The sequence below is a fragment of the Taeniopygia guttata genome, chromosome 3, assembly GCF_048771995.1.
Source record: "Taeniopygia guttata chromosome 3, bTaeGut7.mat, whole genome shotgun sequence".
Classification (NCBI taxonomy): domain Eukaryota; kingdom Metazoa; phylum Chordata; class Aves; order Passeriformes; family Estrildidae; genus Taeniopygia; species Taeniopygia guttata.
The window spans coordinates 96,369,057-96,393,457 of record NC_133027.1 but is presented as its reverse complement, the minus strand read 5'-3'; the positions used below and the strand labels follow the sequence as shown (position 1 = coordinate 96,393,457).

Here is a 24,401-nt window from a genome sequence, read left to right as displayed (position 1 = left end):
GCGCCGCCGCCGCCGCAGAGCCGCCGCCGCCGGGCCGCGCCGGGCGATGCCGCGCCGGGCCCGGGGCCGCCGCCGCCGCCGCCCTGCGCCCCGGGGAGCCGCCCGAGGTAAGCGGGGCCCGGGGGGGACGGCAGGCCGGGCCCCCGCGGCCGGCGGGCAGCGCCTGCCCCCGGCAGGCCCGGCCGCTGTGGGCAGGGGGCTCGGGACAGGCGGGGCCGGGGGTGCCTCGGCACTCCCAGGGACGGAGCTCGGCGGGGCGGCCCGGCTCGGGCCCCGGGGCGGGCGCCCGTCCGGCAGGGCCGTGCTGAGCCGGGGCCCGGGGTACCCCCAGCCCCGCGGAGGCTCGGCTAGGCCGTGGGGTGCCAGGCGGGTGAGCCCCCGGCCGTGCGGCATGCTCCCGATGTGCCACATCCACAGGCTCCCCCATGCCCGCCGGCCTCTGATCCCTCCCCCTGAGAGGCACCTGTGTCTGACAGGTTCAGGCTTCGCTGCCTCCCGCAACGTGCCAGGATGCTGCTGGGCCCAGGGATGCACGACTGCGCCGGACGCCTGCTCCCTCAGCCAAAAAGCAGGAGTTCAGGTAGCTTGTGCCCAGGGCCCTGTGCCATCAATGTCAGCACCAGGAGCAGCCATGTGCAGGGTGACCATTAACTGTGCAGCCGCCATCCCGCTCCCAGGCATTTGCTCCGTGGTCAAGTGCCACCTGTTCGCTGCCCCCTGGACGAGCAGGATGGTGTCCCGAGCATGCACAGCCCAGGCGTGGCAGAGGCGGGCTCCGCGTGGGCAGCCCGCGTGCAGCACTGTGCCACACAGTCATCAGCCCAGTTTCATCCTCCATTTCATCCGGGGGGTTGGCTCCCCTCCAGAGCAGCTGCCAAGTTCTGCCTGGTGAGGCCCCAGCTCTGTCCTCCCTCCTTGCCTCTGAAGGCAGCTGCCTGCAGCTGTGCTTGGTCAGGGGGAGGGAGTCTGACAGCCCTGGTGCCACACAAGACAGGCAGGGTGCTTCTGGGGACAGTGCCTAGCTCTGCCCCAGCCCAGGAAAGCTGAGCATCCCACAGAAGTTCAGGGCCTGTTGCAGAGCTCCTTGTGTCAGGGAGCTTTGGGCTTGTGCTGCTTTTCCTTGCTTTTGGTTTACGGTATTAGGGCAGGGAGGGCCTTGGCAAATAGCTCTAGGCAAAGCTCTTGCGGGGTGTGAACCTGAAGGAAACTGAATATTGGGCCGATTTTTTCCCTCCTACCCCACAAGACAGTCAGGCTAAAAAAAGCCAGGCTTCATCTTGTGCTGTGCATGAAAATAAAGAGACTAAAAAGAGCAGTCCTGGATCATAGCATTTAAGGGTCTGCTTGGGTTAAAAATTTAAGTCTAGTCTTGGCTTGCCTTGTGGGGGGAAAATATAAGGAGTACCACTGGCTGGGAAATCCCACAGAAAATAAGGCATGTACCCTTCATGGTGGCAGAGGCTAGTCAGTGTTATGAGCTACCAGAAGAGGCAGTGGGATCCCAAGTGCTTAAAGTGTCCCAGGTGTCCAGCCTGCTCAAGCATGTGCTTCCTAGGAGCTGGGTTTCAGCCAGCACATGCCACCAGGATGGCCTGGTCTGTCTCAGGAGCTCTTTGGCTAGGAATCTGCATGTTTGGGACAAACCAGGCACATAGGATGGGAGAAATTTATGAATGGCTCCCTCCCTTCTTTCAGCCACCCACAGCTGTTGAGGAGCGGGTGGCAGAAGGGGGCCCAAAGGTGGGAAAAGGAAATCTCAGCAACTCTCTGATGACCTGCCTGTTCCTCTGTGCAGGATGGTTCCCCCACCACCTGTCAGCAAGCCCCATGTGTGCCTCTCCACAGTGCTCATCATGACCAGCCTCGTCCTCATGGATGCCTACCTGGTGGAGCAGAGCCAGGGCTCCAGGAAGCTGGGCATCTGTGTCATGGTGGCAGTGGGTGACATATGCTTCCTGCTGGTCCTCCGCTATGTGGCTATCTGGGTTGGGGCAGAGGTAAAGACAGCTAAGCGAGGATATGCCATGATCCTCTGGTTCCTGTACGTCTTCGTTCTGGAGATCAAAGTCTACTTTGTATACCAGAATTACAAAGCTGACCGGAAAAGCTTGGATCTCATAGCCCGCAAAGCGTTGACCTTGCTGCTCTCCATCTGCATCCCAGCTCTCTATGTGTTGTTGGTGGCCACAGAGCACATGGAGTATGTCAGAACATTCAAGAAGAAGGAAGATCTCCGCAACCGCCTTTTCTGGGTCATTGTGGACATGCTGGACGTGCTGGACATCCAGGCCAACCTGTGGGAGCCTCAGAAGAAAGGGCTGCCGCTCTGGGCTGAGGGCATCATGTTTTTCTACTGCTACATTTTGCTCCTGGTCCTGCCATGCGTGTCCCTGTGCGAGATCAGCATGCAGGGGATCGGCATCGTGCCGCACCGGATGATGCTGTACCCCATGCTGAGCATGCTCACCGTCAACATCGCCACCATCTTCATCCGAGGCAGCAACATGATCTTCTTCAGGGATGCCCGGGTCTCCAGCATCTTCATGGGCAAGAACATGCTGGCCATTGGGATGAAGGTCTGTATGTTTGTGCAGTACCAGCGGCACCAGCACCACGCTCCCCCGGGGCCGGACCCTCAGCACAGCACCCCGGCCCAGCCGCCCACAGGGCTGCGCAAGGCCCGGGACCAACCTGCCTGCCCCGAGGAGCTGGCCCAGGACAACACGTGAGGAACCAGCAGGAGCTAGAGCCTGGGCATCCCCATGCCTGGCCATACCTACAAACCTGGGGCAGTCTGCAGAGTGCCCCGCCTGGACAGAGGGCAACGACCCTGCTCCCTCCTTCCCTGGGCAAAAGGGCTCAGGGCCCCGAGGGGTGCATGGCGAGCACCCCCACAGCAGCCTCTGTAAGGCTGCAGAGCCGTTTGGAACCTCAGCACCCCAGCTGGTAAAACAGCGGAGCAGGGGACAAGTCCAGGGCAGCCTGCCATGAGTTGTGTCTGGGTGAGGCCAGGCAGCCCTACCTGGTGCCAGGCTCCCCGTGCAGCACTGCTCTCCGGCCAGCCAGGGTACCACACGGGGACACAGTGGGTCACCCACTTTTCTGTTGTGGGGCCCTGGATCCAGTGTGGTCCTTGGCAGCAGCCTGCTCCTCACTGTGTGAGCCGAGGTCCCCATGCAGGGGGAGCAAGGCCTGGGCCTTTCCCTGCTGTCACCCCTCTCAGTCAGCTGCAGGCCTGGGGGGACCCAAAAAGGGGTGACTGTCCTTTTTTTGTATCTCCCTCTTTGCAATAAAAGACCTGAGCCCTGCAGCCTTTTCATGTCTGTGTCCCTGCCAGCAGGCAAATCCCCCCCCCACTCTTCTGGGGGCCTTGTGTGACCGGGGTGTCTGTTCAGCTGCAGAGCGTGTGGAGAGGCTCACTTGGTGACCACCTAGCACTGGGGACAGCATCCCAGGCCACTGGGTCTGGAGCCATTCCTCCTGGCCCACAGATCCACCAAAGCAGCCCTGGGCAACCAGATCCTGTGAGCGTCTGATGGGCTCCGAGGGTGTCACTGACAGGGTGCGCATCAGCCACCACCGCCTGTGCAACCAGTGTAGTCACATCAACTGGGACCAGTCATGCCCAGAAACACCTACAGCAAGTCCTCACACTCCAGCTGGAGGGACACCAGTGCAGGTCTGCCCAAATTGCCTTGAAATAAAGGTAAATAAGCCAAGAGCAGCCCCCCAGCAGTAGAAAGCTCTCTGGAGATGTTGGAAGCATCTGCTTCCCTTGGAGCTGGTGCTGTGATGCTGCCTCCTTCCCAATACCCTGACTGACATCTCAGCCTGGCTGAGCTGGGAAACACCCCAGGGCTTCCCCTGCTGAGGCTGCTGGGCCCAGGAGCTGGCAGGCACATGGGCCACAGGCTCACTGCTCACCACCACCATGCTGAGCAGAAGCAGGTGACATTGCAGGCAAGCACAGGCCACAGCAGGAAGACCTTTCGTTCCAGAGGGGCAGGAGGAGAAAGCAGGACCATTCTGGGGGTGCACCAGCCTTGCATCTGTTGCACCAAACCTACAGCGAGGCCCTGGCAGCAGATCTCTAGGCCAGGCTGGCACATCCCACGTCTACTGCCTTCCCCCAGTTCCACTAAGTCCTCTCACCAGAGCAGAACTTGCATCACCCACAGAAACTACAGTGGAGGTAAGTGGTTCAGCAACACCCTCAGGCCAGCTGACCTGCTCCTTGCTCCATGTTTTGTTCCCAGCAAGGCCTGTCCCCAAACACCTGTGGCCATCCACACAGCACAGCTGTGCCCAGGCACTCTCCCAGCACACTCTGACCTGACCTGTCACACTGGGGTTATCTCAGCCATCCCCTTGTCAGCACAGCCATGGCGGACAGGGGAAAAAAGGAAAAAAGCAAGAGGGCTGATGGGGTATTAGAGAGAGGCATTGACTCCCCTAAGGTCAAACACCTTTGTAACAGGCTGATAGTGGGAATAAAGGAAAACAGGTACATATTTAATCTGTTTCCTAGAAGCTCTAATAACTCTGTGGAGATGACCCTGAGAAACCAAGCTGCTCTGAAGGAGAGATGTGAAGCAGCAATACCTGAGCAGTCACAGCATGCCCCTTGTATGAGGAAGGCCAGTCACACCTAGATCTGCCTCACCAGGAGCAGCCCACATGAAGTAATCCTCTCACCTTTACTCATCTCTTGCGAGATACTGATCCATGCTGGGCCACCAAAAGATAGCTGTTGGTTGTCTGGGCTGACTCCATTTGAGTATGTGAAAGGTGTCAGAGGCCGGAGCACTGCTAGGAAAGGCTGAGGAAACAGGATTCATTCACCCTTAGGAAGAAAAGACTTTGGGGAGACCTTACAGCGCCCCTTTCCCATCCACCCCTCAGACCTGAGAGAAAGCTGCTGAGAAGACAGAGCCAGGCACTTCACTGAGAACAAGACAATTATTATGGACTAACACCAGGCAGTTTTCCTGGATAAGGAAACAAAAAGTTCCATCTTCAGAACCTGAAACAGTAGAGCAGAGGCCCAGAGAGGTAAAGGCATCTGTCGTTAGACATTATCAGATCCCATCAAAGCAGCCCTGGGCAACCTGATCTGAAGTCAGGGTTGTTGCTCTGAGCAGGGATTGTGCCACATCCTTTTCTGCCTCAGTAGAAGTCTGAAAGAACCTGGAGTAGAGTCAGCAGTGCAGTCACGCTTTCCTTGCTAGAGTTAGAAACGAGCAGGGCAAGGGCAAAGACAGCTGTCATCATCATCAGCATCTGCATGACACACTTGTCACCACCCAGGCATGATCTAAACCACAAGCAAAGCAGGTAACTTCAGCTACAAAAAAAACCCAAAACATTAGTTCCTTCAGACCCTGCTCTGCTGCCTTACAGCACCACTGTACAGTGGAAGGCAGATCCTGGGAAGAGGGATAACCATCCTCCAGGCCTGGCCAAGGCAGAATGAGCCAGTGCCAGACAACAGCATGACTGTCCCACAGTCACAAGTTCTTTTGTGAGGGCAGATGGCGCTTGTCTTTTATGGCATTCCTCTTCCTCTTCTTGTTCAAGAAGCTCTCCAGCTTTCCGCTCCTCTTCAGCTCTGCATACTTCTCAGCTAGTTCCAATTTCCGCTTCTCAGCTGTAGAGGAGAGAGAAGTCAAGTTTTAAACTGAAGCCCAAAACATCTCTACAGAGCAGCCCCTTCTCACCTCCCTCCCTGGTCCAGGCTTAGCTTGTCCCTTGAGTACCAGCACTAGAACAATTCCCCCACAGCTGTGTGGAATAGTATGGACACCTTGCTCCCAGTGCTTGAAATTCCTGCCAGCAGTACTCCCTCTAGATCTTCCTGCAGCATGCTCACACCAAGTACTTACATTTCTTTAGGAAGAAGGGTTTCTTTCCCTGCTTGGCCAATTCCCTCTGTTGTCTTTTCAAAGACAGCTCTCTCTCTCTCAACTTCTGCTGTTTTTTCTGTGCCTGTTCCTGCTGTGTCTGTACAAAAAGGATGGTCTGTGTCAGCATCAAGGCAGACCTTGGGTCACATGTCCTCTCTCCTGGTGCCTCTCAGAGAGGAGATGCTGCACTGAACTCACCATACGGTTCAGGAGCCGCTGAAGTTTCTCCTTCTGTTCCATGTTCCGGCATTTCTTCAGCTGCTTCTGAACCATCTGAAGAAGAGAGCAGAAAGCTGCATGACTGCCTGCCTGTCACCTCCACTGTGAAAAGCCTTTGAAGAAGCAGCCCCTGCCAAGCAAGGTTCTCCCATGCAAGGACAGGCACAGCGCATCACCTCCTTCTCCTGCTTCTTGATGCTGTCCAGGAAGCTGTATGTCTTCATAAATATTTCAGGCTTATACTCTCCAGACAAGTCATCAAATCGAGGGTCTCTCTGGACCTGTCAGCAGGGAAGGCAAGAGCTGTAGCCAGTGTTACCCTGTTAACAGCCTGCTCACTCTCCCTTCGTGTATCAGCCAATTTTTTTATCCAGCAATGTTATGCTCCCACCACTGAAATATCTGCAGCTGGCAAAGACTGAGTACAGCAGTCAAGGTGGCATCCCCAAAGTCATGCCTGCATCAAGTTTATCATGCAACAGACATCTCCATATGCAAGTCTGCAACCCAGGAATATCCAGGAATAACAGCAGGAGTGCTGCTGTCAAACACCTGCAACTCCCAGACCAAGAGCTGGCTGAATATATGTTGTCAATGTGATGGATTTGGGAACTCAAACCTATCTAGATTTTCACAGATTAACCGGGTCAAGTCATGCAAAAAGGGTGGGACAAAAAGGTCTCTAACTGTGAAAATTACCACATTCTGATGATCCTGCAATGCTAAGTCAAAAGTTACATTCATATTGGAAAGCAGATGGACATCTGAACTTCTGGAATTAGTACCGAACAATGACCATGGTTTGCAGTGGAACTGTCACTGGTGGCTGTGACTGCACCTTCTAGAAATATCTGGGTCACAAACTCTCAAGTTAACCTGCAGCTGCTCCAACCCACCCATTGTTCTCCCCAGGGAAACACTGTCACTGTCTGCACTCCCCAGTGGTCCTCCAGAAGTAGCCTGTGCCATCTGCAGTAGCCCCATTCCCAAGCCTGTGCCCTGTCAGCAGTGCTAAGGCAAGGCCTGAACTGGAAAGGGGCAGCACCCACCTTCTTCCTAACAGGGACGACTTGTCGCAGGAAAGGTACAGGCTTCTTGGCTGACATCTCCAATGGCCTGCAAACAAGCAAAATGTATTTAAGAGGAGCAAATGTCAGAATGAGGCCCAAGCTAATATGCTGGGAGGTCATTTGGACCCTCAGAAGAATATTACTGCACAACAGACTCTCCCAGCTCAAGCCTTACCATGATACCTATAGAAAGCAAAGAGGTGACTCAGTCGAAAACCACAGAAAGCTACAACAACCAAATATATCAATATGTGGTTAAAACAACCCTATACAGAACCTGGAACAGCTCCACTATATCAAGTGAAAACCCACCACCTGCATCAATAAATGTGTTGTACTAATTATTCCTCTCATGGAGTCACAGAATGGCTGGGGGTGGAAGGAACCTTTCCTAAAGCAGAGTTACCTAGGAGCAGATTGCACAGGATTGCCTCCAGGTGGGTTTTAAATATCTCCAGAGAAGGAGACTCCACAACCTAACTGAGCAGCTTGTTCCAGTGCTCAGTCACCCTCACAGTAAAGAAGTTTTTCCTCATATTCAGGTGAAACTCCCTGTGTTTCAGTATTGCCCCTTGTCACTCGATGCCACTGAAAAGAGCCTGTCTCCATCCTCATGACACCTGCCCTTTACATATTTCCAGTGATAAAGTCCCCTCAGTCATCTTTTCTCCGGGCTAAACAGTCCCAGCTACCTCAACCTGTTGTCATAGGAGAGATGCTCCAATCCACTAATCTTTTTTGGTTTGTTTAAATTTTTTTTCTCTCTCTACTGGACCCACCCCCTCCAGGAGCTCCATGTCTCTCTTGCCCTGAGGATCCCAGAACTGGGCACAGCACTCCAGACTGGCCTCACCAGGGCTGAGTAGAGTGGCAGGATCACCTCCCTGACCTGCTGGCAATGCAGTTCCTGATGCACCCCAGGATCCCACTGGCCTTCTTGTCCCTCAGGGCACTGCTGGCCATGGACAGCTTGCTGTCCACCAGCACTCCCAGTCCTTCTCCGCAGAGCTGCTGTCCAGCAGGTCACCCCAGCCTGTGCTGGTGCCTGGGGTTGTTCCTCCCCACGTGCAGGACCCTGCACTTGTCGTTGCTGAATTCCAGGAGGTTCTTTGCTGCCCAGTTTGTCCAGGTCTCATGGAATGGCAGCACAGCCCTCCGTGGACCAGCTACTCCTCCCAACTTTATGCTGTCAGCAAATTTGCTGAGGGACACCCGACCCCCTTCACCCACTGATGAAAGAGTTGCACAGTACTGGACCCAGTACTGACCCCCAGGGACACCACCAGTGACAGGCCTCCAACTGGATCTTGTGCCACTGATGATGGCCCTCTGAGCTCTGCCATTCAGCCAGTTCTCAATCCACCTCACTGTCATTCATCTAATACACACTTCCTGAGCCTTCCACACTTGCCTAAGAGGATGTTAAGGGAGTCAGTGTCAAAAGCCTCGCTGAAGTCAGGGCACATAACATCCACTGCATCCATACGCACCACTCCCAAGAACCTTCTTTTCTTCTACATGCTTAGAGATGGCCTCCAGAATTAAGCGCTCTATCACCTTTCCAGGACTGGTTTGTAGTTTCCCAAGTTCTCCCTTCTTGCCCTTTCTAAAGACTGCAATGATACTGGCTTCCCTCCAGACCTTAGGCACCTCTCCTGCTCTCCATGCCCTTTCACAGATGGCAGAGAGAAGCTGAGCAATAACACCTGCTAAGAGCACCCACAGGCAGCCACAACTGACACTGGGGCAGGAGCACAAACCCCACAGGCACAAATTTCCAAATCCCTCTTAGAGCAGCATTCAGTGTATTCTCACATCCCCTGAGGCCACAACCCTGCACAATGCTCTGGAGTCACTGCTGAAGCCAGTTCAGTGCCAGGGGATTTTCCTGAAGCCCTTTCTTTAAGAAGCTCACTTCCATAACAAAAACATGAGAGAAAAAGCATGTGGGATTTACAGCAATACATTACTTAAAGGATTAGAGGAATTAAAGAAAAGCAGAATTATGCAAACTGTGTGGCAGAAATAGAGACACTGAGAAAAGATGTTGCACTACACAAAATCCCCCAGAGTTTTGGGTAAAAAGTAAAGCAGAAACATTATCCTAACCAACCCTTTACGGCAGGAGAAATGTATTTTGTGTTCTCTGCTTGTGCATTGAGCAGAGATTCAGAAATAAGATAGGGAGTACCAGTGTAACAGAGGAAACCCATTCAAATCACTTGAGTGCCACTCTGAGGACTGAAAACTATCTAAATACTGCAAATAAGGGGTAAGGGTATTGCTGTTACCATTGGGGGCCTGTGGAGAAGTGTAAAAAGGTATGATAGCTTTTGTTGTGTCGAATTCAGGGAAAAGTCTGTGATGGTGTACTGTAGAGAGGGAAAAAAGGAAACTGAACACAGACAAGCCACAGATGAGACAGCAGCAGAAGGATGAATGGAATTCCAGAACAATGGCCTGTGACTGTAACTCCAGCCAGTGAGAGCCAGGCAGAAAATACTGATAAGCTGGAATGAGTTTCGGAACCAGCAGGGCAACTATTTCAGGTCACAGTGGACACTGTCATAGAGTTTGAGAGCCACACCATGCCAAGGGATACAAGTGCCTTAATACAGAGGGTATAAAGGCATTGAGTGCCAATTTAACTGTCAAGTGACAGGTGGCTGCTGGGGATTTGGAGCGAACAGGATATTAAGAGCTCTGAAAACAGCACCAGACCATTCCCAAATGAAACTATAATGACAGGCATTATTGTCCAGTACATTAAAGGAGATCTATGCCAGCTCCAAGGTAACATCACTGCTGTGAGGAGCTCCCGGTGTAATTTCTGGAATGCAGAGAGCACACATACACATTTTTCTGATCACAGAAGAAGCTCTTTACCCCTTTTTGCCCTGTTGATGCTTCAGTGTAGCTTTGGTAGGCTTCACAGTTTTCTTCCCACCAGGCACCTTCTTGCTCACTCTCATCCTTGCATCACTCTGCATCCGCAGGAGTTCCTCAAAAGACATGTCAGATTGATCTGGAAGAGAGCACAGGGTACACCTGAACTGAACAGCTTCTCAAGGCACTTCTCATGCCCAAACTCCACCAAGAGGGATGTCTCAGAGCTTGACACAGTGACACAAGCATAGTGGTGCTATCCCTGTACAACTGCATGGCAGAAAGAAATCACTGCATCTCTCAGCCTCTGATTCCTCTCCCATTCATCACTTCAGTCTTTACCACTAGAACAGAGCAGCCTCCCCCTCTCCTCAGAGTGCTTTGCTTCTCTCTCTGCTTAACAGCACACACAAGACCAGTACAAAGTTTTTACCTACTACAAAGAGCAGTACGAGCTCTACACTGGGCACTGCAAATTCTGAGGGATCACCTTTTAGTCCTGACTTTACCACGTTAATGTTTCTTTAATATTCCTTAATGTCAGTAACCTTTAATGCTTCTCATAACCAGAATGCAAAAATATTATCATCTCTATTATCATACTATTCTTTATTCTAGATTTATAATTCTAGGCGTTCAGAACCAACAACTGAAAGTATTTCTTCAGTCAGCACTTGGATATACTCATATATACGCTTGTGTAAGGGCAAGAAGGGGTTTGCACTGTGTCCCTTTTGGAAGGAAAAGCCTTGGCAAACTGACTTAGGTGGTGTTTGCCTGCTCAGCACCTCTGAGCAGTGACAGGCACATGGTCTTTCTGAGCCTTTGCAATACAAAACACACCACCTGTGGCCCAGCAGGGACCATCACAGCCTGTCTGTGATACCTTGGCTGCACGCCAGGTGCCCTCCAAGCTGCTCTTGTAGCCCACTCACTCCCAAACCCTTCCCACAGAAACACAAAACACTGTCCAGTGAGCAAGGCTGGTGTGTGCTCTGCCACTTCCAAAAAGCAACACGAGGTCAGTCACACTGGCTCAGAGCATGGATTCATCCCAAGCACTCTCATCCTGGCAATAACCAAGACTTTCAGAAACTACTCTCATCATCCAGAAAACATAATGGGAACAGCCAAGAGCTGCCTCAGTAAATGTTTTCATTTTGCTTGTTCTGAATGCTCAGGAACTCTGCTCTGATGATGCTCATTAGTGCTCTGAGGTGGGATACAGGAACAGTGACTATCCAGTCTGCTGCACAAGGGACAAAGGAAATGTGAATGCAGCATGATTTCACTGCACTGCTTCCCCTTAGCAGCCCCCCTTATCCAAATTCTGAACAAGGACAGAGAAAGGACAAAGAAAGCATTAAAAGAAAGGAAGGAAAAAAAAAAAACGTGGAAGATACTCTCAACACTTGATGAAGACAAGGCACCATCACTTGCACTCTAATATTCCATTTGGTTGAAATTCCAAAACAATACTGTTTAAATAGCAAAAACTTCAATGAAAATGAGATAAAGACACCATACAAAATGATGCCAAAAGGAGATTTGGTATAAATCAGACAAAGCAAAGGCATGCAGAGTTTCCATTATAAAGTATTTCATTACTGGTACAGGAGACCAAACCTGACTAGTTGAAACTTAACAGGGAAATGATTTCCACATGGTAGTATCAGTCCACAAAATATATCCTACTGCCTATTTGAAGGTGACTGAATTAACCACTCACAGTGATAAAATCATCACTGGACATCACTATAAAAAAAGAGGCATTCACTGCTGGGCAGCAGAATTGACAACTGTGTGTGTGAAAAGACTCTGGTTAAAAAGGCAGGTTTAGCTTATTTTCCTTGTTCCTTGCATTCTTTCTTGAGGGTTTAATTTCCCCTTTTTTTTTCATTCCTTTTTATCCCCTTAGAATATAACTTACATGTTTTCTGCTGTCTCTGTCGTCCATTTAATTTTCTCTCCTGCCATTTTTTCCCTTCATCCATTATTCTGTGGATTGTTTCCTTCTTTTTGCACCTCTTGATAAGCTACCCTTACCTGCTGATAACAGGGGCATTTCCTGCTCTCAAGCACAGCCTCCTCATGTTTCCTCTGCTCCCACAGACTCCTGTGACACATGGACCCCTTATGCCTTCCTCAGCTGAACCTGCAGGGAGCTATACAACCTGCAGAGCACATCAGTGTCCAGGATGCAAGAACAGATGGCCTAAAGAAATACCTGATATCTGCCCAGTCGTTCCCTGCTGAGACAAAATCAGTGCTGGACTCCAATATAACTCCTCTTGCTCCAGAAAAAAGATCACAGAGACAGATGACAAAAGCAAAACTGCTGTTCCATTCCCATCCAGCTGTGGGAAGGATAGAGTACTTGTCAGTGATCCTCTCTCTGAGCTTTGCTCACCATTTCATCACCAGAGGAAAACAAAATGCCTACAACAGATGGTGAGGCTCCTTGCCCACCTCTGAATCCTACTGCCAAAAGCTCACCTCTAGAGATGTGCCTCCCCCATGGCCCCACACAGACACACCCTGGAGACCCTTTCACAAGGCAGAGACTCCTCACACCTGTGACATCCTGTGTTGTGCCCTGCAGCTGACACCAATGTCCACTCCCTCACAATTCCCTTCAAGGGAATTGTATTGTATTTTTTGTAAGGTTTTCATTCTCACTTGGATTGTTCTGAGATGAGGAAACAAAACTGTGTTTGCTGCTGTGGATGAGAACCCCCCCTGCAACCCTCAGCTCAGCCTGTGCCCACAGCCATGCATGGCCTGCTTCTTCCACTCTCCTGTCCTGTGAGGGCCTCTGGAGCTCCTGCACATCTGGCCTGGCCCAGAGCATCGTCCCGGAGATGTGTGACACCTTCCGCAGCAACCCGGCCTAGTGCGAGGCGTGTCCCGGCCACGGCAGGGGGGAAACTGGGTAATACTTGAAGTCCCTTCCAATGCAACCCATTTTATGGTTCTGTGATTCCACGCACAGGGAAGGAGATTGGGGACAAGAGGCCCCTACACGTGTTTGTTCCAGAGCCCTCTCACCCAGCTCCAGCACAAACCCTGCTGCTGATCCGGAGCTGCTCAGCCGGGCAGGCGAGGGAGGGATGCGGGAGCTGCAATACGAGAGGGCACCGAGCCACTCGGCAGCTCGTTCCCACCGAACGAGCGCCGGGAGCCGCGCACCGCGCTGAGGCCGCCGCCTTTCCCGGAGCCGCTCCCGCCGGGCCCCCTCACCTCTCCCGCCAGCCCCGGCCACGCTCCCGACGTCGTCGCTCTCGTCACTGGAGCCAGAGCTCTCCTCCGCCGGCTCCAGCCTCCCGAGCGGCTGCTCCGCGGCCGTCTCTTCCTCGCTCTCTGCGGCGGCGGCGGCGGCTCGTCCCCGTCCCTGTCTCCATCCCCGTCCCGGCCCCATCGCCCCGGGAGCGGCTCCGTGCCCCGGAACGGCCCGCGCGGCACCCGCGGAACCGGAAGCGCGGCACGCGCAGGCAGAGGCAGTCACGTGGGAGAGCGGCGTTCATTGTTTGTTTCGGGTTTTTTTATTTTTGGGAGGTGGGTGTTTGGTTTTTTTGCCTTTTTTTTTTTTTTTAACAAAAATCCTCCCTTTCTGAGGAATGGGTCGCGTACACAAAGGTCCTGGCGATATCCAACTAAGTCGTCAATAAGTGTTTTTAAGTGCAAGCTCTGGATCTCTTTGCCCTGCTAGACTGAGCCGTCCTGATGCCGGATCTATCGCAGCCTAGACTAAGTTCCTAATACAAGCACCAAGTGTATGAAACGAAGGTTTGCCATGGCCTCCAACTGGATCAGCTGCAGCTGTTAGAAGTGACCAGCAGACTGAAAGGAGATGTGGTTACACACAGGGGCCTGCATTAGGAAAGGTACAGCCGGCAGACCAAGGGGTGTCAGCATCTCTGAACGCTTGACACCTGTGAGAGCATACTTGGAATGTTGCATCCTATCTTCTGTTCGAAAGGAAACCGAAGGAACTGGGGAGGGTGCAGCAGAGGGTTCCCAAGGCAGACAGAGGCATCGTCTTCGGCTTCCTCGGGATGAGGCCAGCGGCGGGGCGCGGCGGCGGCGGGCGGCGAGAGGCTGTCCGCCAGGGCGCGGAGCTGCTCGGCCAGCCGCCCGAGATCCCGGCCCGCGGGCGGGGCGGCGGCGCGGGGCTGCCGGGCGCGCAGGTGGGCCGCCTCCTCCTCCCTGCGGCGGACACGGGGTAAGAGACAGCCTGGGGGCCCTGGCTGAGCGGCCGGTGCAGGGGATGCAGCCGCCACCCCCCGAGACCCCGCTCACCTGAGGCAGCGGCAGGTGCAGGTGATGCAGCCGCCACCCCCCGAGACCCCGCTCACCTGAGGCAGCGGCAGGTGCAGGTGATGCAGCCGCCACCCCCCGAGACCCCGCTCACCTGAGGCAGCGGCAGGTGCAGGTGATGCAGCCGCCGTCCCGCCGCGCCCACACGCGCAGCCAGGTCCAGGCGCGGTCCCTGCGCAGCACTCGCAGCACGGCGGTCCCCGCTGCCGGCCCGGCCCCGGCCCCCAGCGCTGCGGGCAAAGGAAGGGACTGCGTGAGCCGGCAGCAGGGCATGGCTCCGGGCTGCCTCATGGACTCTGCCGCCGGTCACTAGTTAGCCCCAGCGGGACAGAAGCAACATAGAGCAGTCAGGTCCGTAGCAGTCCTGCCCTCCCAAAGAGATAGGGTTCGGGTGGGCTTGTGCCTCTTCTGTATTCTGTGGCAAAGCAGGATGCCCATCCCCAGCTTGGAAACTACTTATAGACAGTGTATGAGCTGTGTAACTACTTCCCTGCCTCATCCGAGTCACAACAGGGAGGGCTGAATTCCCTTTGTCGCTGCTGTCCTGGATAGCCATGTTTCAGGCAGACCATGGAGCCAGGGGACAGCAGGCACATTCCTGCATATGACACTCACCCACGGCCCTGTGCTGGGCAGCTGCCAGGTCAGCATCCTCAGGGTGCAGGAGGCTGTACCACGACTGGCCGACCAGCTCCTCCCGGTGGTAGCCTAGGTGGTAGGTGACACTGGGGAAGACAAGGGGAGCGGGGACTGAGTGCTGTACAGAGCCTGCACCATGTCAGAAAGGAGCAGCTGCTGCATGATGGAGAATGAAACAACAGGGCTACAGAAATAAGTTGTAAATGCGGGGAGAGGTTTGGGAGGCGTTTGTGAGAGTCTCAGTGCTCATGCAGTGTCTAGCCTGCATCCCACACACAGGTTTGGTGAAGGGAAATTATTCTTGCCAGCTGAGATGTACCGTTGGGTCTGTGGTGCAAGCAGGCACCCCTCACCTCTCTGTGACATCAATAAACGTCATGTCCAGGAGATGCAGACTCTGGAATATGTCATCCTGGGAAGCAGCTTCGCCATCGGTGGGGGACTGCACAACGGGTGTGCAGAGGGCCAGGAAGGCTGTGGTGGAGGGGGAGGGTGGCCAGTGCAGGGCCACAAAGCGCCCACACACTGCCACGACCCGATTCCCCCCATGCTGCAGCCGGAACGCCTTGGACGTGCGCATCTCGCTGACAAAAGTGACTTCTGCAGGGAAACACACCATTCAGAGTGGGTCAGGAGCTCCCTTGCTCTGCTCCCAGCAGAGCTGGCCCTGGCTCTCTAAATCACAGCCAAGGACCAGAGCAGGGTGGCAAGATCCATGAGATGCCAGCTGAGGCCTCCCTTACCCCTGCCAGGCTCCTCCCGAGCAAGGAGGAGCTTCTTGTGCACATCCTCCCCTGCTCGCCCATCCAGGATGTCAAAGACCGTGTCCCCCTGGGCAAGCAGCTCCACCTGACAAAGAGGGGGCTGCCCTCAGAGACTGTGTGTCTGTCTCAGCGGGCCCTGACTGGCACTGTGGGTGCATAACCTGCTGGAGCCACAGCCCAGCATCTGCTGAGGCAGTGTGCTGTGCAGGCAATAAAGGCACCAGGATGGGTACAGGAACAGTGACTACAAATGCCCAGTGAGCAGGCCTTACCATGGAGAGGCCCAGGACCTGAGCCACGTTCTCTGAGATGTAGACCAGCTTGCTGTCTGCTGAGAGCACAAGCAGAAACCCCGGGAGCAGGGAGAGTAGTTCTGTGCCAAGGGCCGGTCCTACAGGAGGAGCCAAGCCTGCAGGGAGGGGGATGAGGGTGAAGTGCTGTCTTGGATGAGGCAGGGGCAGTGCCCCACACAGAGCCAAGCAAGTGTGGAGTACAGCAGTGCTGAGGGTACCTGGAGGGAACAGCTGAGCCCCTCGCAGCCGGAGGCACACCAGGGCCATGGTGTGGAGGTAGGAGAGCCGCTCCTTCTCCTGTGCAGAGATGGGCAGCAGGGAGCGCAGCGCCTGCAGCTCTGCATTGATCTGGTCTCGGCGAGCCTTGGAAGCACTCTTGGTTGACCTGCAAAGCCAGGCAGCTGGGACATGTGGCCAGGGAGGGGAAGGGACAGCATTCCCTGCCTGTCATTGTGGGAAGAATTGTGAATTGTGAGCTTGGCGATATGAAGTGGAGACACTCAGCACCCGTGCCAGCTGCTGCCTCTAGGAGAGCAAACCTTGTGGGCACAGGCAGAGGTGCTCAAGCCTATCTGGGGCACACGCTGCTGGTATGGCTGGTGCCTCCCTGCTGGGCACCAGGTTGGACCTGTGCTTTGGTGGGGTGCCCATGTGACACAACCTCCCACCAAACCCCAACAGGATGGAAGCTGCATCCAGTGCTGGAATGTACGCCCCAGCCCAGTACAAGATACCTTTCCTCCTAAACCACCTAAAATACCTCTGCCCCTCCAAATTCCTGCCCCTCCTCCCCATGCGCCAGCTGGCAGTTCTGCTGTGCCAGACTGGTGTCAGCACCTTGCAAGTGCCATCAGACCCTACACCAGCTATCCCGGGGTTCTGGGAGGCCATCCCAGCCCTGAGGGAGGTGGGAGAGAGCTCACCTGAACGGCCTTGAGGCGCTGGGCGCCTGCTTGGCCCTCGCGGGCAGGCAGCTCATCTCTGCCTGCAGTGGCCGGTGGCAGTGGCTGCAGAAGATGGTCATGCTGCTGGGGCTGGGATGGCCTGGAGCTGGCAGGGAAACGCTGTCTCCTTCGCCTCTGGCTGTAGCTGAACCTGCTGACCCTGCTGCTCCTGGCCTCCTTTTGTACCCTCCCGGGGTGCAGAGGCCAAGCCACTCACCGGCGAGAATTACCTCTTGTGACGCAACTCCAAACAGCTCAGGGCTATTTTTAGAAGGCAGGCTGCTAAAAATAGCCCTTGCAACCAGCTGAAATTTGAGAGGGGAAGTAATAAAACGAAGCCAGGGTCTTTAAAGCAAACCTGCCGCTCAGGAGGGGGCAGTGACAAAGGCAGCAGGGATCATCTCCCTGTGGGGTACACATCTGCCACCAGCTCCTGCCAGCCTTACAGAGCATCCTGTGTCTAGTCTGCCTGACTGGGAACTGCTCTCCAGCATCACTGATGACTGACCTGGGTGCTGGGAGAAGGACTGATAAGCCAAGAAAATACACTGGAGACACCTGGACCGAGGTGGTGAGCAGTGTCCCACACCCAGGCCTGCAGTAGGTTCCTGGCAGAGGGAGGTGAGAGCCACAGCACCCCTGAACCCAAGCAAACCCTTTAAGAGGGGTGGGGTGTCATTGACCCCTCTCCCTGATGAGCCCCTTTTCTTCCCAGAGAAGACTTCTCTCCCACAAAGGTCTGCTCTCCTAGAGACAGCTGGCATGGGGTGCTGAGCCTTTCTGGGGTCTGTCATCTCCAGTCCATGCCCCAGAGACTGTGATTCCTCCCAATGACAGCCATTCATGGACAGAATGGAGGAGCCTCTGTGCTCAGCACCACGCAACCCAGCACAGGGACTCTGGGTGCTCAGGGGGCCCTTCCCAGTGCCTGGCACCCTGCAAGGAAAGTAAGCTTGGTGCTTCAGTGCACAGCAAAAAAAAACTCCACCATTTATTTCACAGCTTGAGAGAGTGCCTGTGGCTGAGGCAGTGATAGAGGAAGGGAGTTAGAGCTGCTGGACAACACATGGTAGATGTTCACCTAAGTCTTCTTGGTAACCTGCAGGTGCCAAGGACCACAAAAGATGAGCGGAGGCTGGGGCTGCTCCCCCTCAGTCAGATGTGCTGTCACAGCACACCCTGTTTCCCTCCAGGCCACTGATGCTCATCACCTATCACGGCGAGGTGCTGCCAGTGTGTGAAGAACAAGCTCTTGTCACAATTGTGGGGCCTTCTGTTCTCTTGCCACGGGGATTTCACTGCTCTCATGCCACTCCAGACTTCTCTATTGTGCTTGCATTGGCCACCTCCTGCAGGCTGAGGAGCCCAGGCACCTCTGCAACCTTGTGCTGCTGGATGAGCACTTGACCCTGGCTATGTGCCAGCCCTCAGGGCAGGGCAGACAGCCTGGGCCCTCTGCCACCCAGGCTCCTGGCATGCAGCCACCACCATCTCTGCTGCCCCTGTGACTTTACATCCCAGGAAACACCCTGTGTGCTTCCTTAGCTTTCTCTGCACCAGCCGCACTGCAGTTGCCACTGGAGCTCCTCTTCACATCAGACACTTCACATTGGTGGGAAAGGGCTTGAGCACAGCCCTCTGTGCCACCCTGGAAGGCTGTCCCAGGCATCCCTCCACCTCCAGCCCTGAAGCAGGAAGCTACAGAGCATCCACCTACCTGAGGCAGCACAGCTCAGGAGACATACACCATTTTCCTTCTGTCTTCTTGCAGGACAGCACATCTCTGGGCAGGAGGCAGGTACCCCATGGCAGTGCTGCTGCGGGGAGCTCAGCTTCCCTTCCCCACCCCAGGCAGGGCTGTGGCTCACATCAGCCACTGCCTCCTGCTGCCACAAGCCACCAGTGGCCTGCAGCTTCAGGGAAAAGCACCTGGTTCAGTCCCCCCCCCCCAGCCCCTTGTGCCTTTTCTCCCCCAGTTCATCTGCTAGGACACACAGAAACCACGTCTGCCTCACCATTTATAAAACTTCTCCCAGTTGCTGTTTTACAATGGGAGCTGGGCAGTGTCCAGCTGGGCCCAGGCCCCCACGCTGGGCTCAGCTTGGAGCTGGGGCCTGCCATTTAGTGCCAGGAAGCTGCCAGTGCTGGCAGGAGCAGGTGTACACACTCCTGCTCTCTTGAGGCAATGCAGGAACAGTTCAGGTTGACCGTGACATCAACCCCAGGGCCATGGCTGGTGGTAAGAGTTGATTCAGGCCCTTGGAAAGTGGCTGGACACCGGACAGCGCAGCTGCAGTTCCACAGGGAAAGGAAGCTCTAGAGCCACCAGCAAGGAAAGGGGTCACAGATGTGCTGCTGGGGCCAGACAGTTTTTCCCTCAGTGATCAGCTCTGCCTGTCCACTTGTGCTGCCCAAAGCATGACAAGGGCAGAGGGAGGCCTAGCTAGGGCAAGACAAACTGAGCTCACACATTCCTTGCTTGAAAGGGCTAAAAATTCATGCAGGCAGTGGAGCAAGAGGTCAGAATGTGAAGGGGTGAGGGCAGGGTGGTAGAAGGGTGAGTTGTCTTCAGCCCTGATTTGAGACAATGGGGCGGCTGATGGTGCTGTTCGTTGTCATGGCTGAGAGCTCCCATCTGTAACACACCAAGAGGATACACTGAGAGAAAGCACAAACACAGTGCCCAGGGCTAGAGCAGCTTTGAAGCAGACTTTAGCTACAGTCTCCAGCCCAGCCCACCTCAAAGGTGCACAGTGCCAAGGGCCCCAGGCAGCCCTCAGCCAGGGCTGGAACACCTCAAGGTCAGGGAGCATCCACAGTGACCTCCCAGCAAGGCACACCATACCTGATGTCGTGGGGAAGACAGGACTGGTCCAGGCTGTACTGAATCACTGCTAGCTTACACAGTGTCTTCAGACTGGGGCCTGTGAAAAGAAAGCAGTTTAGCTACAGCAGGCCTTGACTGGACACCATGGATGCTCCAGCATCATGCAATCAGTGCCACAGGAAACAGGGCAGAGCCTTGTCTGAAGGACAAGGCAGAGTGCACACCAGGGACAGTGGCTTCTGTGCTCCCCCAAGAGGTCTTGTGGGCAGGAGTGCACAAAGCATGGCTGCACCTCTGGCTGCTATGCCTAAAGCCAAGCACACTGGTCAGATGCAGCTGTCTGGCTCCAGGACATGGCACCTGGAGCCACAGAGGGCACAGTTAGGTGCTTCACAGCAGGGCCTGCTCACAGGGCACCTTGTGGTCAGAGGTACAAGCTGGGTAGGAAGTGCTTACGTACTGAAGTCGAGGATGTAGAGATCTGAGTGATCCATCAGGTCAAATTCATCACCCATTCCCTCCTCTGGAGATGGGCTGCAGAAACCAAGCACAGTGTGTCACTCAGGGCCAAAATTCTTATATACCAGCTCGCCAAGGGCTGAGCAAGCCAGGAATGTTCCTGGCCTGCCTGTCCCATGCAGGAGCCCTGTGATCCCTCCTGCCCCTCTGATGCCCCAAGCAGCACCCAAACCCATCACTTTCTCAGCTCCTTGCAGCATAGGCAGAGCTGCACAGGGAGCAGAAACCCACACTATTACTTCTGCAGGGCAGGGGAGAGGTGCCTCTTTGTCATGGATGACCATGATGATTCCAGCCATGAGCCTCCACCTCACCTCGCCTGCCATCACTCCTGTTCTCATGTAGTTAAGATCTACTGCATTTATTTCAGCTTGGCCACTGAGATGCTGCAAGAGGAGTGCAGAGAAACCAGCTAGAAAATATCTGCATGGCAGGGCAATCACAGACATTTCTCAGCCTGACTCAGGAATCACTTTGGACTCCAGCCACAGCTGGAGTATTTGTGCCAAAATGGGGATGGCGTTTCAGAAGACTGTAGCTGAGCACTGAGCAGTGCAGCAGTCATTTAAAACAAATTCCAATTTGCTGATACTCCCATTTGATGTTGGTCCTTGAATGCTAATGAGAAGCTACAACACCAGGCATTTCTAGGGAACAGACACCCTCACCTATGGTTTCCTTCCACAGTGGTCTTGATAGAACAACCAAAGCACCTGAGAGACTGGACACTACATCTCCTTGCACAGACAGATCAGCCTGTGCTGAAACAGGGGAAAACACTCCATGGCTGTGGGTTGTTTGGAGAATTTGAAAGAAAGGAAAAAAGTCCTGCTTTGGTCTGTGACAAACCAACTTAGTGTGCCCTCACTTCTTAACTGGGACCGACCTCATGCAGTGACTCCTCACCCCAGTGTCACTTGTTTCCCCACCCATGAGCCACCAAGCTTCACACCTCACGGGACATGAGGCAGTAACTGCTCCCCCAGGTCCCCACAACCTTAGGCCAAGCTGCAGAGCACAGCTCATTGCTGGCAGAGAAGACTTGTTGCTGATGGGACCCATCTGCCCGGATACAGGCAAGAGCCCCTTTAACTCCACCTCATGTGCTTACTACATCACAATCTAATCTCACATCCACGTCACAGGAAACCCTAGACCATCCCTTATCTATCAAAGGGAAGCCAGCAGGCACCACGTCTGTGGCTTTAATCACCAAAAGGAAAGTAGCAGGGTGAGCCTGGAGTTCAAGACCAGGCAGCCCCCTGCAACTCCCAGGCAGCAGGGTGCAAGGCACACCTTTGCCAGCAAGAGCCCAGCAAAACTGCTAATTCCAGCTGCAAAACAACTCACCCTGCACTCAGTGACAGCCCCTATCCTCTCACCAGAGCCAGGATTCCTAAACCTTGTCAGGAAAAACACAATCTCAGGCCAAATCTGGATCAGCATCTCTTCAGCTAAACTGTTTATAGCATTCCTTCTCCCTTGTGGATGGTCTCTGCACACTGAATTGCTGGTGGGTTTGGGAGGAAACCAGGCCAGGGCCTCAACTGTGACACAGCTAATGGGAACACCGAGCTTCCTGGTCCCTTAAACAGGACACAAGTGAGGGATTGCTCTTGGCCACAGTTAGGGACCGCAGCTGGGACAAAAAGACCAAGCTCTGGCAAGAACTACCAAAGAAACAAAGCTTTTGGGTGCCACAGGAGCAAGCAGCCTGCAGAAGTGCCTCTTCAGCAGTCTACAGGATGTGTGAATCCTGGAAGGGCAGACACAAAGGGGTTTTGCCCGCCCATCCCCCAGTGCCTTCCCTAGAAAGCTGAGCTTGCCGGCTCATCCTCTGAGAATCCCTGCTGGACAGCCCATGCTGTGCGACCCCTCCCCCTTCCCAGCCAGCGGAGCACAGGTCAGGAGGCAGACCACTGGGAGTTCTCCATTACAACGATTTCCTGGAAAACTTCTTATCTCGCCAGGCAGCTCCAGAATACACCAGATAACTGCTACAGGAAGCGAGCACGGCCCACCCCCACCTCCCACTTCCCCAGCCTCCAAGACCCTTCCTCCAGCTCAAGCAGGCTGCATTCCTGGCTGCCAGCAGCTCTTCCGAGCCCACACTAGTGCTGATCAATGTGCCTGTACTGGGGTTGAGCCTGACCTAAGAAACAAGCTGAATTCTGAAGTGGTTCGTGGAGAAGACAAGGCACTGCTGCATTGCCCAGCAAGGGTAAACCAAACTCCAAAAAGCTGGTGTCAAATTTGTTGTGGTTTGCTAGCATTTCCCAGGAGTGCCGAAGTTTAACATCAAAGTTCAGCTGCTGCTGTAAGACAATCTACACACAGCACAGCATCTGGGACCACCCAAAACTCCCATAAAGCCCTACCAAGCCTTCTGCTGTACTGAGCAGTACCCAGTATCTTTTGAGGAGACTGGATAAACTCAGCACCTCTGCATACCTCATCTGCACTAAGCACTCCCTCACAGTCACATGGACATCCTACAGCTAAGCACACCCCTCCTGAACACCTGGAACCTGAAGGCCCTTCACCCCATCACATACTGGTATGGTCAGGTCACCAGCAGAACCTGTCCTGCTTGGTTCTCTGCCCCAAGCTGGCTTCAGAAGCATCCCCAAAAAGCCACTGTCAAGATCCTAGAGAGACCTCAAAGCTTTCCAAACCATGTGGAGAGCTGAAAACATTTAAGATGTCTCTACAAGGTAGATACTGGCAAGCAGGACTGTGCTCCAGAGCTGCAATTTGTCACTCCAGACAGCACAGAGTGTGTCCTGGTGATAGGCCACTTCCTTTCTTTTAGCAGCTGTTAAGGCTCTTGGCCACATCCAGCTGCCCTGCACCCTGACAGTATCACTTCCAGTGTTTGACAGCTAAATCCATAACACCACATCACTGTTGTGAATGGAAATGTTGCTAAGGAACGCTGGTGCAGGAGGCAACATTGTCTTGTCATGTGTGTAGGCTCCTCAAACAGCTCTCAGCGGAGCTGGCATCCCACTGCAGCTTGGCAGCAGAACACACACTTGCCAGTGGAAGAAAGAAGCTCTGGTGGGAGAAGCAGGGCAGCACATAGGTGAAGATAAGTCAGTTTGAGGTCTGCTCTGGCACAGCAGACTGAGATACATGTCCTTCTGACAGCAGGATCTCCTCTCTTATCCCCACGACCTTTTTACCAGAAAACTTGAGCACTGCACAGCCCCTCCTGAGCAGCCTGTTACACTCTTCTGTCTTTACATATACAAGATTGGTTGTCACCAGCTGCTTTACAAGCTTACATGACACCTTCAGTCTCTTCCAGGGCCTTATTCCAGGGGAGCCCTGATGTACATGATTACCTACACATGTCAGATAGGCTGACACTTGCCATGTGCCTCTGAAGTCCATCTGATACCGCATGGGTCAGAGCGTGAAGGGACACTGTGCAGAAGGGACTGGCAAAGCCTCTCAGGGAGCCACCTCACACAACTCACCTGGTACCTCCAAAGAGGATGATTTTGTCCCCCACTCTGCAGCAGCACTGCCGGCGGCGAGGACACGGCCCTTTTCCCTTGGGTTCAATCTTCCTCCAAGAAAGAGAAACTAACAGGAGGAAAAGAGTGCACCAGCTTGTCACAAGAGCCTGGCCAAGACCAGCTATAAGCAGGTTATTAATTTAAGCAGATCACAAGAAAAGCAGAGGCCCACTACCCCACAGACACCAACTAGCCAATATCCACCCTCCCCCTTGACCTCTTCACTAATGGCTAGTCATGCACTTCTGTGAGGTTGTTACTGAAATGCCACTTAGATGCCAGTCACAGTCCTAGAGCTCTGCCTGCTGAGACAGGATTTGCAGGTCATATCATAGAATGGTTTGGGTTGGAAAGGACCTTAAAGACCATCTTGCTCCAACCCCCTGCCATGGGCAGGGACACCTTGCACTAAACCAGGTTGCTCAGTGACTCATCAAGGCCTTTCACTTGCAAATCCTGAGCACCAAGACCCACAGACTGCCATGGCAGCAGGTCC

General features: G+C 54.2%; 3 protein-coding genes and 1 long non-coding RNA gene across 7 annotated transcripts; 2 read left to right on the top strand and 2 right to left on the bottom strand.

Moving 5' to 3' along the window:
• The first annotated feature begins 4 nt into the window (after positions 1–4).
• Positions 5–3,310, top strand: LOC100226843 (transmembrane protein 121). 3 transcript variants are annotated; one of them, XM_072927466.1, is made up of 3 exons: positions 5–107; positions 477–583; positions 1,796–3,310. In XM_072927466.1, exon 3 carries the CDS (start codon positions 1,797–1,799, stop codon positions 2,727–2,729), a length of 933 nt encoding a protein of 310 aa, XP_072783567.1. In that variant the 5' UTR covers positions 5–107; positions 477–583; position 1,796; the 3' UTR covers positions 2,730–3,310. The 3 variants fall into 3 exon arrangements, with proteins under 3 accessions (XP_072783567.1, XP_030124770.1, XP_030124769.1); XM_030268909.4 differs by having other exon boundaries at positions 11–107; positions 477–580; XM_030268910.4 differs by lacking the exon at positions 477–583 and having other exon boundaries at positions 6–107.
• Positions 3,311–4,940: 1,630 nt separating this feature from the next.
• RRP36 (ribosomal RNA processing 36) lies at positions 4,941–13,561 on the bottom strand. Its single transcript, XM_030268911.4, has 7 exons — positions 13,319–13,561; positions 10,079–10,217; positions 7,172–7,238; positions 6,299–6,403; positions 6,102–6,176; positions 5,883–6,000; positions 4,941–5,647 (listed from the first exon to the last, which is right to left on the bottom strand). Exons 1-7 carry the CDS (start codon positions 13,494–13,496, stop codon positions 5,508–5,510), a joined length of 822 nt encoding a protein of 273 aa, XP_030124771.4. The 5' UTR covers positions 13,497–13,561; the 3' UTR covers positions 4,941–5,507.
• Positions 13,562–13,641: 80 nt separating this feature from the next.
• LOC105759064 (neuronal PAS domain-containing protein 4) lies at positions 13,642–18,896 on the bottom strand. 2 transcript variants are annotated; one of them, XM_041715386.2, is made up of 8 exons: positions 17,015–18,896; positions 16,310–16,476; positions 16,071–16,207; positions 15,778–15,883; positions 15,388–15,634; positions 15,011–15,120; positions 14,490–14,625; positions 13,642–14,284 (listed from the first exon to the last, which is right to left on the bottom strand). In XM_041715386.2, the coding sequence occupies exons 1-8, from the start codon at positions 17,113–17,115 to the stop codon at positions 13,987–13,989; spliced, it is 1,302 nt and encodes a 433-aa protein (XP_041571320.2). In that variant the 5' UTR covers positions 17,116–18,896; the 3' UTR covers positions 13,642–13,986. The 2 variants fall into 2 exon arrangements, with proteins under 2 accessions (XP_041571320.2, XP_072783566.1); XM_072927465.1 differs by having other exon boundaries at positions 13,643–14,284; positions 18,753–18,896.
• On the top strand, positions 14,265–15,421 carry LOC140683788 (uncharacterized). The gene is made up of 2 exons (XR_012055271.1): positions 14,265–14,336; positions 14,449–15,421. It is a non-coding gene; the product is annotated as an uncharacterized lncRNA (long non-coding RNA).
• Positions 18,897–24,401: the final 5,505 nt, after the last annotated feature.